The sequence below is a fragment of the Vipera ursinii genome (assembly GCF_947247035.1).
Source record: "Vipera ursinii genome assembly, chromosome: 3".
NCBI classification, from domain to species: domain Eukaryota; kingdom Metazoa; phylum Chordata; class Lepidosauria; order Squamata; family Viperidae; genus Vipera; species Vipera ursinii.
Genome location: NC_139516.1, coordinates 192,683,983 through 192,701,577, shown reverse-complemented (window position 1 = coordinate 192,701,577; position 17,595 = coordinate 192,683,983). Strand labels below are relative to the sequence as shown.

At 35.2% G+C, this 17,595-nt stretch overlaps 1 protein-coding gene across 1 annotated transcript in view; it reads left to right on the top strand.

Annotated features, from left to right (window-relative positions):
- Positions 1 to 10,392, top strand: part of LOC310638974 (nardilysin-like) — a gene marked incomplete at both ends in the record, with an annotated part of 55,456 nt that extends 45,064 nt beyond the window's left edge. Inside the window, 7 exons of the mRNA XM_083360335.1 lie at positions 2,919 to 2,966; positions 3,483 to 3,535; positions 4,562 to 4,645; positions 6,473 to 6,563; positions 7,080 to 7,196; positions 9,532 to 9,621; positions 10,198 to 10,392. Coding sequence (XP_083216461.1) covers positions 2,919 to 2,966; positions 3,483 to 3,535; positions 4,562 to 4,645; positions 6,473 to 6,563; positions 7,080 to 7,196; positions 9,532 to 9,621; positions 10,198 to 10,392 — 678 coding nt within the window. The remainder of the gene's footprint in view (positions 1 to 2,918; positions 2,967 to 3,482; positions 3,536 to 4,561; positions 4,646 to 6,472; positions 6,564 to 7,079; positions 7,197 to 9,531; positions 9,622 to 10,197) is intronic.
- Positions 10,393 to 17,595: the final 7,203 nt, after the last annotated feature.

The following is a 17,595-nucleotide window of genomic DNA, read 5'->3' as shown; positions in this document are numbered from 1 at the left end:
TTTACCTTACCTAGTTACCTTTTTACTGATTCCTTCTACTTATCCCACATTTCTTAGTCTATTACTAGAATAATTTACAACTGGAAACCCCTTATAGACTTTTTACATGAGGCAGAAAAAAGATGCACTTACTGTATGATTCATGGGTATGATGATTAAAAAAATGGATAGTACAAAACAGTGAGCTTATTTATAATCATAAAGAGATAATTTTGTAATTGTACTTATATTTGCTGCAAAGGAAATTAAAAGCTTCTATTTCAGGGGTGTCAAACTCGTAACGTCACATGACGTGTCGTGATGTATTGTGACTTTTTTTGCCATTGCTGGCATTGGGGTAGGCAAAGTTTTGCTATGATGCAATCTGGCCCATGGGCTGGCAGGTTGACACCCCTATTCTATTTCTTTTCAAGCATAAAATGGCATTTTTTAAGGAAATGAGTTTTTTGAATGAGTGATTGTCAAATAGAGCAAGGAAGGGGTGCAAAAAAAAACCATGATGGTGATAGAAACCAGTAGTAATAGATTATATTAATTACCAGAAGTAAGCAAGACCTCATATCTTTTTTTTTACATGTATTGTCTGCAAAAGATGGGTTTGGGGTCAAATATTTATGGCCACCAGTGTGACTTTCTTCACCTGCCCCATGACATCACTGTTGTCAAACACTGGCAGTCTTTTTATCCCAATCCCTTCCTTCAAATGGGCAATTTGAGCATTGCATTAAAAAAAATAGTTTAACCAGGCTGATTGGTGGTTTTGATGATCCAGAGACCTCAGTTCCTTAGAAAAACTTAAGGCAAGAACATATTAAAGGCATTTTTATGGTATATTTTCTTTTTTAATAGATTTTATTAATTTTTAATTAATAAATTTAGAGCTTAGTAAACAACATGTTGTCTGGGTTCGCATATTTAACATTAGTTTCTTCAATATAAATCTATTCAGTACTACACAATCCAATATTTTTTTCCTTGATCTTCCTTTCTTCCCATTTTTTCCCTTTTCCCCTCATTAAACAATTACAATTCTTAGTACTATTAAGGTATACAAAATTAGATATAGACATCTTCATTTTACTGATATTACAGAAGTGACAATAATATCAATTCATAAGTCAATATCTTGTTTTTTGTGCTCTTTTTAAAGTTTGATTTCCCATCAATAAAGCATCTTTGTCAGTTATGATTTTCTCAGTGTTAATTACATTTATATAGCTTAAAAAATTATTCATACCAATCTTCTTATTTTTAAATTTCCCATATCAACAGAAGAAAAAAATGCTATTTTAATTCTGTATCATATCTACCATTATAAAAATCTAGTTATATCTAAGGGTCATCTGTTCTTTTAAACATATTCAAACAAGTGTATTAAACAGATAGTGCCCCCTCTGATAGATCAAATCCTCTGTTTTTTAAGTCTAACTCTTGCTTTTTTTCTTTGCCAAGCAGTTTTCCAGGCCAGGACAATTAAATTGCCCAAGGATTTTCTTTCTATTTTTGTGAAAGCTCCTTGGCATGAGAAAGACAATTTAGGTAGAGTATTTTTTGGGGGGTGGGGGACTTGACTCATCCACATTCCCTAGAAATTTCCCTTGCCTGCTCTATGTTACATTTTCTAGAATCTTCTTCCTTGTCATCAGGTGTATTTTGGAGAAAGGAATAAAGGGTCTCTTGTATTTTCATTGTTATAGCTAGGTCTTAGAGCATTTTATTTGTGTATGGCAGTCTATATTTCCCTTCTCCTATCTCCTCCATCTTTAAGTCCATTTTTTCTGCTTCACCCTCTGATTTCTGGTTTATTTGTTCATACTTTGTAGTTGTTGCCTGGGAGTTTTCCAGTTATAGCTTCAATTTGGAGATTTGGTCCTTTATATCATCTAGGTTATTTTTAGTCTCATTATGGTTTCTTTTTACATCCTCTTTGTGTACAATAATTGTTTGATGAATTTGCTGTAGCACAGAGAGTATTTCCTTCTGAAAGGTATCTCTTTTTTCTTGAGGCATCATTCCTAGAAATCCTCTAGTATTACCAGTCTCGGTAAGAGTGGAACAAAATTTTCTCTAGTTTTCTGGTCTTTTTATATAGCCTTTATAATCCAGTCCTAATAGCAATATTTTATAGTAATCCTTTGTCTCAAGTATCCTGAAAGTTATCAATCAGGCAAGGTTGTAATCCACAATATTCCAAGTGTTCAAAAAGTTCAACATCCCTGCAGCCAGACATATTCAAAGGTCAGATTTTTCTTTCTCTCCCACTAGCTCTTGAGTTTAAAAGTCCAAGCTCAGTAGGTATTTATAGTCCAAAAAGGTCAAGATGGTAAATATGCCAAAATATTTTCCTTTATTGCTAGCTGTTCTCCCTTAAGCTGAAATTCATCAAGCAGCCAAGGACCTAGTTATAGTGCTGTACTCAAATCCATTTTCCATTCTTAAAACAAAGGGTTGATTTCTTATATTTCTTATATTTCACCTCAATATTTTTTTCCAAAGAGAAAATGTTAAAAATTTATCTCAGTTCTCATATTTATCAAAACTGTAACTTTGTATTACTTTCACTTCAGTATTGTGTATTTATGTCCCCCATAAAAAATTTAAAACGCCGCTTCTGTTCACATCCGGAGGTTTTAAGCTTCTTGGGAGCCTTTCCCAGGAAATTCAGTTGTAAAATAGTAAAGAAAGGATCAATATTCTCATCCAGTCCTTCTTCATCACCTCTTCGGGACAACTTTAGGCCCTTTTCAGGCACCCCAGCAGGGCAAAATCAGGCGTGGAAGGCAGAGCTCTGCCTTTCTACATCGCATCTCACTGCGACACAAAACTGGAAATCCTCTTATGGCATATTTTCATTACATTTTGAAATATATACCACATACCTAGATAAATCATTAACCTACTATCACCTATTTTTTTAGACTGGAGCTAAGAAATTAAAAGACTATACACTGACAGAACTGCTTGTGGTAAGTTCCAATGCCTGTAACTTTAAAAACTAATGCCTGTGTTTGTTCTTTCTGCTTCCTCCTTACTCCCTGTTCTGATGTGGATAATTTTTAATTTATAAGCTGAAGAACTATTGCATTTTTTCAACTGCTTTGTAAGCTGCTTCACCATCTCTTAGTTGTAATTAAAAATTATACTTCTCCTCCTTATACCTCTAATTCTAAACATTATAGAAGCAAATCCATTAGTCTATAGTGAAATAAAATCAGGAATTCAATAGCACTTTTTCCTATTCATTTTTTTTAAAAAATGAACAACATACAGTACCATGAGCTGAAGTTCACTTATCCCTTTTCATAAAAAATTTAATTAAAAAATTGTCAGATTCCTCATTTAATTCTAGTTACATGAAAGCCACAATTGTAAAGCTTTCAACAACACCTCCCCTTTTTAAGAAAAAAAAATCATGTATAATTTTATAAAAGTGTGAGTTAAGCAAACTATGGTATTTAACTTCTAAATCTGTGGAATTTCAGATGCACATGGAGGAGCCGTGCTTTGATTTCCTGAGGACCAAGAATACACTGGGGTGAGTTTTCCACTTCTCATCTTATCTGATCATAGACCGTAGTTTTTATATCTATAGAATTGTTTCCTCTCTCTACGACTTAGACTTATATACAGTGCTTTACAGCCCTCTCTAAATAGTTTACAAGGTGAGCATATTACCCCCTTTTATATTAAACATGAATTTTTGTATTTTTGTGGTATTTCTCTCTCCAGATAATACCTTTGGAAGCAAAAAAAAATGGATGGATAGATGGAAGGAAGGGAGGGAGGGAGGGAGGAAAACCTTTTTATAAAATTAGTGGGAAAACCCCAAAATAATAGTTATTAATTAGGAAACACAATGTGAAAAATCTAATTATTCCCTTCCTAAACTGTAATCTAGCCATGTTTACTCAAAAGTAGGTTCATCTGAAATCACTGCTTTTAAACATCAAATAAGTCTGCGAGATCATTGCTTCTCAATCTTGACAGATTGAAGCCTTGTTGGCTGGGAAACTTTAGAAGCTGAAGTACACCCATCTTAAAGTTGCCAAGGTTGAAAAACCCTACTATAGAATACTTCTGCTCCCACTTTTGAAAAAGCAGATGAAAAAATTCCATAACTTTGGCTTTGAACTTCCCACTATTCCATCTGTGAATTAGGTCCTTAATGAACAAATTCACAATCATGGATATTAGAGCAGAATAAGCGATACCTATCCAAAGGTCTTCTAATCTGTTACCTTTAAGATGTTTGATGTTGCAGCTCAGTCTGGATGATTTAACATTGGAGAAAGGATCCAGGGACAGGTAGAGTTAACCCGGCTGATGGAATGGGCCATCACTGTCTCTTTCCTCTCCCATGAAGTCTAGAAGATGGAAAGGCTTTGATTAAATCACTAGTTCAAAGCTCTAACTCTAGTAAATCACTGAATGTTGGCTTCCATGAAGTTTCAACAAGCATATGGGTTTAATAGGAAAGCTAATGTATATTAATACACTCTAATTAATAGTTTGCATAAAATGACTTCTGAGTCTGGAATATTGTTCTGTTCATTTGTTTTAGTTACCATGTCTACCCTGCTACAAGAAATACTTCTGGGATCCTGGGTTTTTCTGTTACCGTAACAACACAAGCAACCAAATATAAGTACGTCTCTTTTTTTTCATATCAAGTAAATGTTATATTGCTATTCTGGAACTGTTAATGGCTAATCATTCTTGAAAAACACTGACATGTTTAAAACAGCTAATTCTCCATTACAAATGTTTCTGTTGCTTTCTTTTAAAGCTAAGAGGTTTAATGTATTTGCTGAGATACATTTCCAAAACAAGCCTACCTACTTAAATGGCCTGACCTATAAGAGATAGGAATGCCAATCAAATTTATTGCCCAGATCCTGGTACATTAAAAAGAAAGTTACCAATTCATAGCAGCCACTAAATAAAACTCCACAGCATACCTTCACTGAATTTTAGCTGGATTGGGATTTTTCTAAAAATGAAAAATGACTTTAGCTTAACATAATCTCATACAGTCCTATACTTCATAAATTACTTTGGAATATACATGTCAGGCTTAATTTTTTTACATCATCAATTTAGAAGATCTGGAGGTAGCATGTTTTCATGTTATCTACATGAAAACCAAGAATATTGTAGGGAACATTAATTTGAATTAGGTAGAAGGCAATTCTTTCTGAGAAAATTCATTACTATTATCATTCTCTTCTATAAATAAAGATCTTTATTTGTGCATAAATGTGTATGCATATACACACACAAACACACACACACAGAGAAAGGGAGGTGTCCTTTTAAGGACAACACAAGGTTTTTAAAAAATAAATACTTCATGAAAGAGAATTGAATTTGCCAGAAAGACAAAGATACGATTATTGTTTAGAAATGTGCTAAACTGCAGCTTTAGACATGCTGCTTTTCAATATGCAAATTATATTTTATTAAGAACATAAGAATTGCCAAGGACTCTCTTAAAACTTGTCAAGAAGAGACAAGCAAATAATTATTAGTTTCGCAGCTGGATATTATTTTCTAAAAGTAAACTATTTTTCCCCTATTTTTAGTCTGGATACATAAGCAACACAAAAGGAAAAAAAGAATACAGCTAGTCTCAATTTACAACAATTCATTTAGTGACCATTCAAAGCTATAATGGCACTGGAAAAAAGTGACTTATAACAATTTTTCACATTGTCGACTGTTGCAGAATCCCCATGGTCATATGATCAAAATTCAGACTCTTGGCAATAGGTTCATATTTATGATGGTTGCAGTGTCCAGGAATCATGTGATCACCTTTTCTGATCTCCTGACAAGCAAAGACAATGGGGAAGCCAGATTCACTTAACAGCTGTGTTACTAATTTAACAACTGCAGTGATTCACTTAACAAGTATGGCAAGAAAGGTTATAAGATGGGGAAAAATCACTTAACAAATGTCTCACTTCACAACATAAATTTTGGGCTCAATTATGGTCATAAGTTGAGAACTAACTGTATCTTGGTGGAAAATAAAAGATGGTCTAATCAGTTTAGTAGAGATGGTCATGTTCCCTGCCCTCTCAGCAGGAAGGAAGGAATAATTTCACTGGTGAAAATTGCTGAAATCTAATCTTCATTTGACTCTGATTAGTGTCTCATGCCCATTATGGCTTACTTCCTATAATACAATTGGTCCACATAAATTCAAATCAATCTATTGCTTGGGTTCCAATTTCTTCCAGATTCACTACTGTGTAGGTTTATTGGTTAAGGATGAGAAATCTCATGATTAAGGGGACAAATATTTGCTGGCAGTCAATAGATCCTTGATCATCTCTGATTTACATGAAAGGCAGCTTGTTCAACCTCCACTAAAATCCATAGCTGAACCTACGTAGATAAGACTAAATACTGCACAGGTGGCAATAAATATCTTCCAAGATCATATTACCTCTTTTATTTTTATTTTTAGTTCTGAATATGTTGACAAAAAAATAGAAGATTTTTTTGCACACTTTGAGGAAAAACTCCAGAATTTGTCTGAAGAAGAATTTCTTGCTCAGGTATAGATTACAATGTATGATTTAGATCACAGAAAGGTAACCTTATGATCACCAGATATTTGTAGTTCAAATCACATTAATCTTAGTTTACTTAATGGCAAAACAACTGGAGGTTGTCAAGTTACTTGTTCCCACTTTAAATAGCACATTATTTTCAAGCAATTTGTAGCAGTCACCCTGGCTTGTCATAAGAGCTGTCTAATCTGCACCAACTAATGAGTTAAGTTTAATCCCAAGCAGATCTTGTTCATAGGTATTTGTTGACTTTCTTATTCTGAGATTGACACAATGTCCTAGAGAGGATTCATGACAATGGGGCCACTCTAGAAACACCCATTCCTATCTGCTTAGTTGTTCTTACTCCTGCTGTGAGTGGCAATTGAGAAAGAAGGAATATACGTATTCTGTTTTTAACTTCACTAGGCCACCCAGAGTCATTTTTGAAGCTAGTTAGTCTAGCAATTGGCTAAATAAATATTTCCTTTTTCAAACTGAAAGGAATAGTATGTTTCACAGGTCTCTTCTCTAATCAAGCTTAAGCGCACAGATGACTCCCATCTTGGAGAAGAAGTAGACAGAAACTGGAATGAAGTGATTACTCAACAATATGTCTTTGACAGACTTGCCCGAGAGGTAATAAATGGAAAGGATTACTAGTTTCATTCTTTCAAAATTTGTAAAGCTTTACGTAGGCAAAATATGCATGTAAGCATGCATACTTTCACATAAACTTTTTATAATTAAACCATAAAGGCAATCTGGTTCATAATCAGCAAAAATGGAAAATTGAGACATTTTGTTGTGCTAGTCTGGAGGGACAGAATTGGAGTTTAAGTGGTTCTCGACAAATGGTGAAAGCATGGTTAAAATGGAAAGATAGGAGATCTACGCTTCTTAAAATCATGTTCTGTAAGAAAAATAAATATACAACTCATCACAAGTGTCAACGAACAGCTTGTTTTCCACATGAATATTATCTCATTGTAGGTCATGTGTGAGACAGCAGCAAATGAAGCCTTCAAAATCTTAAAAAGTGGTTAATGGGAAAAAGTCTTAAATACAGCCTTCACTGCTGTATCTTTTTTTAGTCAGGATTAGTGAAAATAAACATCGAGTCTGCCTTTTTACTCTTAACCCAGAGGAGTCTCTTCTGATCCATTATACTTCTAATCCTCGCATGTTTCTTTTTTCCTCTTTTTGTTATATGTCAAAACTATGCATTTATGAGAGCCAATTCTCAGTCCCAAGGGTATTGCAAATATATAATTGTTGCAAAGCAGGGATCTCAAAAGACAATTCCTCTACCAGGAATGTGTGTCTGCAGTATATTTTGCTTATTCAGATTATAGGTTTTTACTTGGAAGTGTCCCTTAAAGGGCATACTTAGGACTTCAACTCCAAGGTGAAGCATAACATACAATAAAGAAAAGATTTATTGTAGTATTCAAAATATGACAAAATAGCATAATAGCAGATTTTGGTTCTGATAAAATGTTATTAAGTAACTTAAGCTTCCATTCTTCTTCTACTATGAAATTACAAATAAGAAACATGACATTCTCAGGCATCTGCATTCAGGATCTGATTGACCCAAGCTTTTTAATTTCACTAGATATACATGACATTGTTTTGGACATCTTTCCCCCTCAACATCAGACAAAGCTTGATCAGTTTTCATTTTTCAATCCAAAGAAAAATGAGACCTTCTTTTTGACAAAACAAAGAAGGAAGGAAGGAAGGAAGGAAGGAAGGAAGGAAGGAAGGAAGGAAGGAAGGAAGGAAGGAAGGAAGGAATAGCAAAGAAAAAGATGGCAAAAAATGGAATGAAAGAAACTTCAGAGAGGCATACCATTATTTGGTCAATAGACAGATTCATCTATTAATTATTATATAACAGAGTGTATATATTGAATCTTTCAATTAAGGAAAGGCTTATATTTCTTTCTAGGTCTATATTTTTGTTGTCCTATAAATTTACTACTGTATACTGCCTGGAATCACTGAGTTGGGCAGCCATACAAATTTTCTTAAATAAAATAACAAGAGTTCATTATGAGTAAGTGGCAGCAAGAACGCTGCAATTATTTCTAACCATAATGCTTGAAATCAGTGGTAGGATTCAGCCAGTTCGCACCACTTCGGCAGAACCGGTAGCTAATTTTTTGTTGCCCAGGCCCAGAATGGATTCCAGAAGCGGCATCCACACAAAGAACTGGTTGTTCACATATTTGAATCCCACCACTGGTCTGGAGGCTGAAACGTATGAGTAACGGTTGCAGGAACTGGGCAGGCCTAGTCTAACGAAGAGAAGAACTAGGGGTGCTACATGACAGCAGTCTTCCAATATTTGAGATCCTGTCACAAAGAAGAAGGGGGTCGATCTCTTCCCCAAAGTACCTGAGAGCAAGACAAGAAGTAACAGATAGAAAATTATCAAATAGAGGACCAATCTAGAATTAAGGAGAAATTTCCTGACAGTAAAAACAATAAGTGGAATAGCTTGCCAAGTTGTGGGTGCTCCAACACTGGAAGTTTTTAAGAAGAGATTGTGCAACCATTTGTCCAGAATGGTATAAGGTCTCCTGCAGGGGGGAGGAGGAGGAGGAGGAAACAACTTCCTTGCAAACCTATGCTAAAGAAGGTTTTGTGAGGTTGCCATCTCAAATTTAGTACAGAACATATACACATGACTAATTGTTCTAGTTAGAACAAACTGATGCAACTGGAGTGGGCAGAGTGTTTCTTTTTTTCAAATACTACTCCATGCTGTGTGAAAATTTCACTGCTGAGGCCTTCCTTTTTGCTGTCAAATAAACAGTTAAAAGTTGCCATCTTTTGGACTTTTGTCTGAAGCACACTTTTTGTTCTGATAAAGCAAGCAACAAAATTGAGTCAAAGTGGTTCTACTGTAAAACTTGCATAACTTTGCTTGGTGATTCTAAGGAATTCTGTTCTCTGTGGCTTATAGATTGTAGCACTAAAAAGCCTTACTAGAGCCCAGTTGATTGACTGGTTCCTACATTTCAGGAGAAAGCATAGGAGAGTTTTGAGCATCCATGTAAGTATTTCCAGAAACACAAACTTATGGTGAAGTAAAAAGAGAAATGAAAAAGCGGGTTTTTTTTTTAAAAAAAGATAGAAAATAGATTAAATTAAATTAACAGTTCTGGTCTTTCACACTACTGGATCCAACAGCAGCTCCGTTAAGCAATTGCTTAAAAAAAATTCTGACAAGGCAACGTACCCTTCAATAGAAAAAAGATTCTCCATCTCTGGTTTTTAAGCATAAATAATTTTGCCACCAGCAGAAGTCTTATACTACAAAGTCTCATGCCAGTTTGCTTCTGCTTGCTTCTGAAGCAAGCTTTTTTTTGGGGGGGGGCAAATTTTTCCTATGTTATCTCATCTATATATCATGAAATAATTTTTTATTCACCTAAATTTTATGGACCAGTTTGTGGTATGTCTTTTGATTGTTCTCCAAACGAATTGTCCTTTGCTAGGAAATTAGGAAAGTCAAGATTTTTTTTAAAAAAAAAATAATTGTTTGCTGGACAATAGACTGCTTACCTTTCTTCGTTCCAGTTGTTTGCTGATCTTAAGTAACCTTTTGATTTTTGATGAAAATTTTCAGGTGACAGGCTATGGTAAACAAGAAGGAGATTTGAATGTTAGACCTACTTCCATTGTCCAAGAATCTATGTTTAGCAGACAACCTCAACTGACCTTTTTGCCTTCTTCTCCTCTGTTGAATATCCCCTCTATACTGGACATCAGAGCTTTCATCTCAACTCTTAACATTCTTCCTTATCACAAGATACTAAAGTAATCTGCAAGATACTAAAATAAACTTTCATCAACTCATTCTCAAGCTTGCTGGTGTCATGGTTTCACAGTCTGGTACCTGCAATTATTTTGCAGACAACCTTGTTCGAGGAACTGAGGAAAACAGGATAGAAAAATTCTGTGTAATTTTTTTTTTCACCAAATCCTCAGCCTCTGGTTTCCTCCCATTTTTTCCTCTGTTCTTTTTCTGCTTCTTTTATGTTTGCACTGACATTTCTTTAATTTCTTTCTCTTTGGGGCTAAATAGTTAGATAGTGCAGGTTATTGTTGCTTATGTCCTTATAAGCTGTAGTGAAATAAGGAGTCCTTGATGCTCTCTGAGGTTGGTTGCCCTAATTGGGATATTGAAACAACTACAAGAAAATAATCAAGCTCAGAGAACACCAAGGACCCCTCATTTCAACCCTCAGTTGCAAATATTCTCCTTAGTGTAGCAAAAAGCATGACCTAGGATAGTGTCTATGTAAATGTATATGTGTGTGTGTTTGTGTGTGTGTGTGTGTGTGTGTGTGTGTGTTTGTCCTATATTAGCAAAGACAATCCCTTTGCCGGAAAGCAGAGATCAGAATGTCCAGAAGCAGGCAACATGGACTAAGGCAGATAAATGGTTTGGTTTCAGAAGAGATCTGTACTCTTATTTATTGACAAAATGTATAGAATGTGAAGGCAATTTTGGATACAACCATAAACAATGTTATTGGACCTTAGTTCTGCTACCTGTCTTTCTGGATTTGTTCTGGTCAGCATAAAGTTAAGTTGAGAATATAAATTCAGAGGTTAACATTTTGTCCACTAATAAGCTATACCGATGATTCAAATGGAAAGGCAGACAAAATATATAATTGTAAAATATTGTACAATATTATAGCTTTGATACATAAACATTTATTTCATGAGATGTATAACCTATTCCCTTCAGGAAGTTAATGTAGTCTCCACAGCACTCTGTCTTCCCATTTTTTTCACACTTCCACTAGTAGAGGTATGTAGAGATGAGATAGCAGGAACGGCAGAAGGAAATATATCTAGCTAGGGTTGGACTGTGGAGTCCTTCATGCTCTCTGAGCTTCATTGCTTGCTGTTATTTCATTACCCAGCTAGGTAACATTATCAGTGCCAGATAATAAAAGCACTGATGAAGGTATTAATGATGTCACCTACTTGAGTAATGAAACATCTGACAGCAAACCACCAAAATCAGAGGGCAACAAGAACTCTACATATCAGGAACAGTTCTAAACTACCCAGTGGAGAAGAGGCATGAATTCAAGAATCCCTAGTCTTTAGAGTGCCTTAACCAATATATTAGATTGGATCCTCTTTTAAGCCTTCTGGAACCTATGCTTTGTGATGGAATTGGGGAAATTATAGCATCATTTGTATTTTCTGGGTTTATATAAATATTTGAAGACAGGCAATCTTCTATTCAATAATCCTAAATATAAAAATGTTGTGGCCATAAAGTAAATTTAGGGTGAATCTATTTGAGATAGGTTCTCACCTGCTATAGGTTGACGGACTTTCCTAATTTATCTGTCACATTTCTCTACTGTTGTAATCACCTGTACATAACATAATGAAGCAACATAAATATTCATAGTACATACATAAACATCCACAGTCTACATAGCAACTAGCAAAATTAAAATCAATATCCCTACTGAAAGAAGCAGAACAATACCCAAAGATAGATTATCCACATAATATCAAACAGTTTAAGCCAGTAAAGCCCTTTGGAAGACTTCTATTTTTACCTGTAATCATTTGTACATAACTTAATGAAACAACATAAATATTCATGATACATAAATATCCACAGTCTATATAGCAGTTAGCAAAATTAAAATCTACATCACAATTATGTAATTCCAGAAAATATTATTTTTCTTTTATATAGCAGTTCATTCAATTTTTGCATAAAATAAAGTGGCGCCTTTGAGTCCCCAGTGATTAAAACATTAAAAAATAGATGTTTTTTTTAGATCAAGTCAATGCTTCTGGAAAGATTGGTGCTACCAGAAATACTAAATATTGATTTATTATTATCTGAATGAAATATTGTATTTCATTATTATTTTTTAATGAATGTATTTCAATTACAGTCATGGCTTAAAAACAAATGGAGAGCATTGTTGCCACAGAAACAATGGCCTAGTGGTCACAAGGCTGGAAAGTGGGAGAACCTAAGTTAGCCATGAAAGTCAACTGGGTGACCTTGGGTTAGTCAGTCTCTCTCAGCCCGACCCACCTCACAGGGTTGTTGTGGTGGGGAAAATAAGAGGAGGAAGATGTGTTGGATATGATCACCCTGTTGAGTTATTTGTGACAATAATAAAAGTGGGATATAAATAAATAAATAAAAAGAGAGAAAGGAAAGAATATTCTGCTTCTGAACTTTAAGTAAAAGCTTCCCAGATCTAAAATATTTATGTATTTCTTTATTCTGCCAAATATTATGCATTTTTCCTCCCAAAGTTAAGTTCACCATATATTTGAGTCCAAGGAAAAATAACCTTTTAGAGTTAACTGCCCTCTGTTTCTGCATCATTGCTTTAACCTAATGAACTCCTTAAGCGTGCCCTGAAAAACACAACAGTTTTGAGGTAGATAAGGCCAAAACAGCACAGTCAAAGAATGTAAAACTGCATCTTGATGGGGCCGTGGAGAAAAAGTGCTCAGTCTCTGATGTCCGTGCTAAGTCTTGGAGAAGGAGCCCACAAGCTGATTTTACAAGATGGGCAAGCTCAACGTCTTCTGTCTCCTAAAGATCAACCTGTTGGATTTATTTTTGATTGCTATTCAGTAATAAAGATGATAATACCTGTGAAGCATTTGGGAATAAAAGAAATAATGGGAATTGAGAAAAGCACAGTCCAAGTCAGGCTTATGCTATACAGGGTTTCTGCCAACAAGACCACACAATGATTTACGTTCTTTGGTGTTTCTTCTTCTAAAGTGGAATAGAGTGGAATAGACTACCTCCTAGCAAAGCAAACTGCCAGTAATCATATTGGTGATGAAGATGATGGTCTAATTAGCTTTATTATCTAAGAATATTTTTAACTACCTACCATCCAAAGACCCAGGTCTATTTGGGAACTGTGGATTTGTTGAAACTCTAATTCTGGTTGATAACTCTGGAAGGCGAAATTCCAACATATCTGAACAACTCAGGTACAGAAACGTTTATTTAGCATTATATCCATCTTCATGTATACCAAAACCTGTGGGACAGATTGGGTGGATTAGCCATAAATTCCTGTAAAAATGCCTGTTGGTCCTGTCCAAGTTATTATGATGTGAAAAGCAGTTTTAAAAAGGGGCATAATTGTTTTTACCAAACTACAAAAGCAGTTTGGTTGATGCTTAAGATGATGTATCAGATAGCATATTGAATTCAAATTCCACTTCTGCTATGAAGCAAACTGGGTGGCCTTAAATCAATCATAATTTATTTGATAGCGTTGTTGTAAAGATAACCTTACACACAGGGCTTTGAAATCCTCAGACAAGGAACAAGAATGGAATGTGATAAATACAGAATAAATGAATTTGCTAAATCACACAGGTTCAGTCTGAGATTGTTAGTCTTTGTCCTTATAGGAAAGTTTACTTAACATCCTGTCTTTAGAAAAAGAAGTCTGTTAAAAAAAACAGACCTTGACTGGAGTTCTTAAAATTCTTGGACCTCACACCTACTTTGATATAAAGCTATTCACCATCTCCATCACCTTCAAGCCACCTAAATTTAAAGCCACTTAGTCCTTTTACATTCAAACATTTATCTTTCATTTGTTACCCATTGAGATCTGTTGAGACTATAAGACACTGCTATATTTTAACATCTGGGTTTGATTGTGTGCATTCTTTTAACCACAGTCACTTTGATCCATTCCAGATGTATGGTACCTAAAATTATATTTGCATGGTTAATAGTTTTGGGAAAAGTCCAGCTTAGTTCCCCATACCTTAAAAGAAGAAAGAAATAACTTGAAGTATATTTCATTAAGCTGTCAAATCTCAAGTTGAAACAGCTTTAACATGCAAAGTTAACTTGTGTACACTAGTCATATATGGAAATATAAATTTAGTGCCACAAAAATACTTATTTGGAACATATTGCAACAAGTGGACTTTAACAAACATAGAAGCTAGTGGAAGATTAGAATTCACAATAACCAAATATCCAACTTTCATATTTAGTGCAAGATGCTGGAGAAAAGAGACAAGATGATAAATACTATGTTAGTTTTTTGTTGACACCCCAAGACCATCTGAATCTTTTGGAGACTTCATGAAGGAAATTTTGATTCTAACTCAAAGGAGTCCCTATGGATTTCACTTCACTAGTCATTGCTGACTGTAGAGGGTGGTGATCATCTCATTTTCAAGGCCATTGAGCCATCACTGTCCAAAGACATTTCCACAGTCATGTGGCCAGCATGATGTCACAGAATGTTGTTACCTTCCCAGCAAAGTGGTACCTTCCTACCAAAGTGGTACCTTCCCACCAAAGTAGTACTCACATTTACATGCTTTCAAACTTCTAGGCTAGAAGGAGCTGGGGTGAAGACGGGAGCTCACCCTCTTGCATGTTGCTTAGGTCTCAAACCCTGGCTGCTGGTTTTCCAGCCAACAAGTGCAATATCTTAACTGCTGAGACATCACACCATCCCAACACAATATATAGCAATATATAAATATCGTCTTTAAATATTCAGCTGGTCAACATGATTTATACACTTTGCGAATACAATCCATTTGATATAGTTGGGGCACATATGCAGTTCTTTACCCAGCAAGAACAATGCTAAGACTGGGACAAAAAAAAATAATCAAAAATTTAGGGAGATATTTTTAAGAGGGTATTGGGGAGGTTCCAGGAGAAAATGTGGGGTATGTCTCCCCTTCTACATTTTGGACTAGGTCTCATGATTTCAAGGGGAACATTATTGCTTTCAAGATCCACTTACTACCAGCTTCCATCCTTTTTTATTCCATAATACCTTGTTCTGAGAGTTGTACATAGGAAAAAGTAACATTTAATAAATATTCATTTCTCCCCTCTTCCTTATAATTCCTAAGCTATCTTTGTATGGTAGAACATGGTGACAAAAGCTCTGATTAAATCTCTTCAGCCCCATCATACATTGTAGAGATGAACATACTTTTGCCTGACTCATATGCTGTCATCTATATAATGCTTCCAAGCTGAATGAACGTCAGTAGGGAACTCTTAATTAATAACTTGTGACTGCAGTGGAATAACAAAAAAGACACACATCCCTAAGAAAATTATGATAGGAGAGGGAAGAACAAATTTATGTGACATTTTAAACCAAAAAAGAATGACAGTAAGTGACAAATGCATTTAATAAAGCAGAAACAAGATTGATTTAATCTTCCACAGAGCAAGTTTATCAAATCAATTAAGATACAGCAGTACAGTCAATTTGTGGGCTATTTATCAAAGGGGTGACAGTCATCCAAGAACAAGTATCTAGCTGAAGTTTTCTCTTTCCCACACTCACTCATTCTCACACACAGAAAAAGATTGAAGGGGTGATTTCATTCAAAAGAGTATCAATCAAATCACCCCTTTGAACAAATATTTGACTTCAATTTTTGAAATGATTCACAGAGTCAGTTCAGTTCAGGTGTCATCCAAATGTTTCTGAGAAATTCAAAGGAAATTTGAAGATTAATGGACTTTCTGGCGCAGATCTGAACTTACAGATCTCAAACTGTTGAAATTTCCTTTTATACTTAGACATACCTAGGTGAAGTTGAATTATGCAATGGAGTCTTTAATAATGACATAAGTAAGTGTCCAATGTTTCATGCCAAGAGGCCAGCCTCACAGAAAAGTATAGAGTCTGAGGATAATGTTTTAGTGTTAGTTTTCACTGACAGTTTACTTTTTAAACTATGAAAGCTTTGTGTCTTAACTGGAGTAATACATTTCCTGATTCAAGTGCAGCTTATTGCACTTGAGCTGAAATTTAAGTCTAGCTGAAAATTTGCAAGTAACAGTAGGCAAGTAACATTTTGGTTAGAGAACACCACTGCTTTGAAAAAGGGGTAGAAAAATCTATCTATGTTAGAATTGAACACTCGTCCCTCATTAGAGGGGGCGGAATAAGACACCTCCTATCTCCAGTTTACAACACAGCCCTTGCAGCAGTTCCAAGAAGATTCCACACCCTATTGCACCCTGATTTAGGTGAGCACCCTGATTTAGGTGAGCCTGAGGGCACAGATAAATCCCCAAATGGCCTCAACAGCTCTTAGAGAGTACTAATGACCAGATGACTGCAAAGAAATAGAATCCTTCCATCATCCCCCCACCACAACCATCCAGTCAGAAACTATCCTTCCATTCCCCCCCTCCAATTATCAGTATCTACCTAGCCTTCCATCCCCCATCCCTTGCCATTAGAATTGATGACGCTTTTTGGATGAAAAGCAAAATGTTTTCATCTTCTTCTTCCTCAAGGAAAAACAGTCCAGTTGCTTTTTGAAGAAAAAAAAAACTATGAGTCAACTATGAGCTAGATGACTGAGAATCTCCAAAGACAGTAGGCATTTTATCATAACACTGGATCTTGTATTGATCCAAACCATGAACTGGTTTGAATTGGAACACATTATATTCATGTTCTGAAATTGAAATCTATCTTGGGTGATTTCACAAATACAAACACATGACACATATGCAGAGGGTCATATGATAAGTTGGAATTTGTTTGCTGCACTCAACACTGAACATGTGCGTCCAAGAGTGTTTTAGCCCATGATGATTTTCAAATGCACAACTGTCATTGGAGTTGCTGGGAATTCATCAAGGAAAAACTACTAACACATTAAAATAAATATTTTAGTTTAAACATTATGCAGTCATTGTTGCTCTGCTGCTGTAGTTAATTATATTTGTGAATTCTGCATAAAGCAGAAGTCTTCCAAATAAAGCAATGTGGAATATTGTCGAGTGTATATTGAATGTATATGCTTACAGTATGTAGTGGGAGATGTATATTTTTGCTAATACAGAATAAATTTTAAAAGTCCTTTAAACTGGGCTTTTCTTCCAAGTGATTTCATGACAGATCTATGTTTCTTAGCAATAATGTAGAAAGATTTGGTTGCTATTTCTCTTTTCCAGGATTTTTTTTTTCTTCCCAGTCTT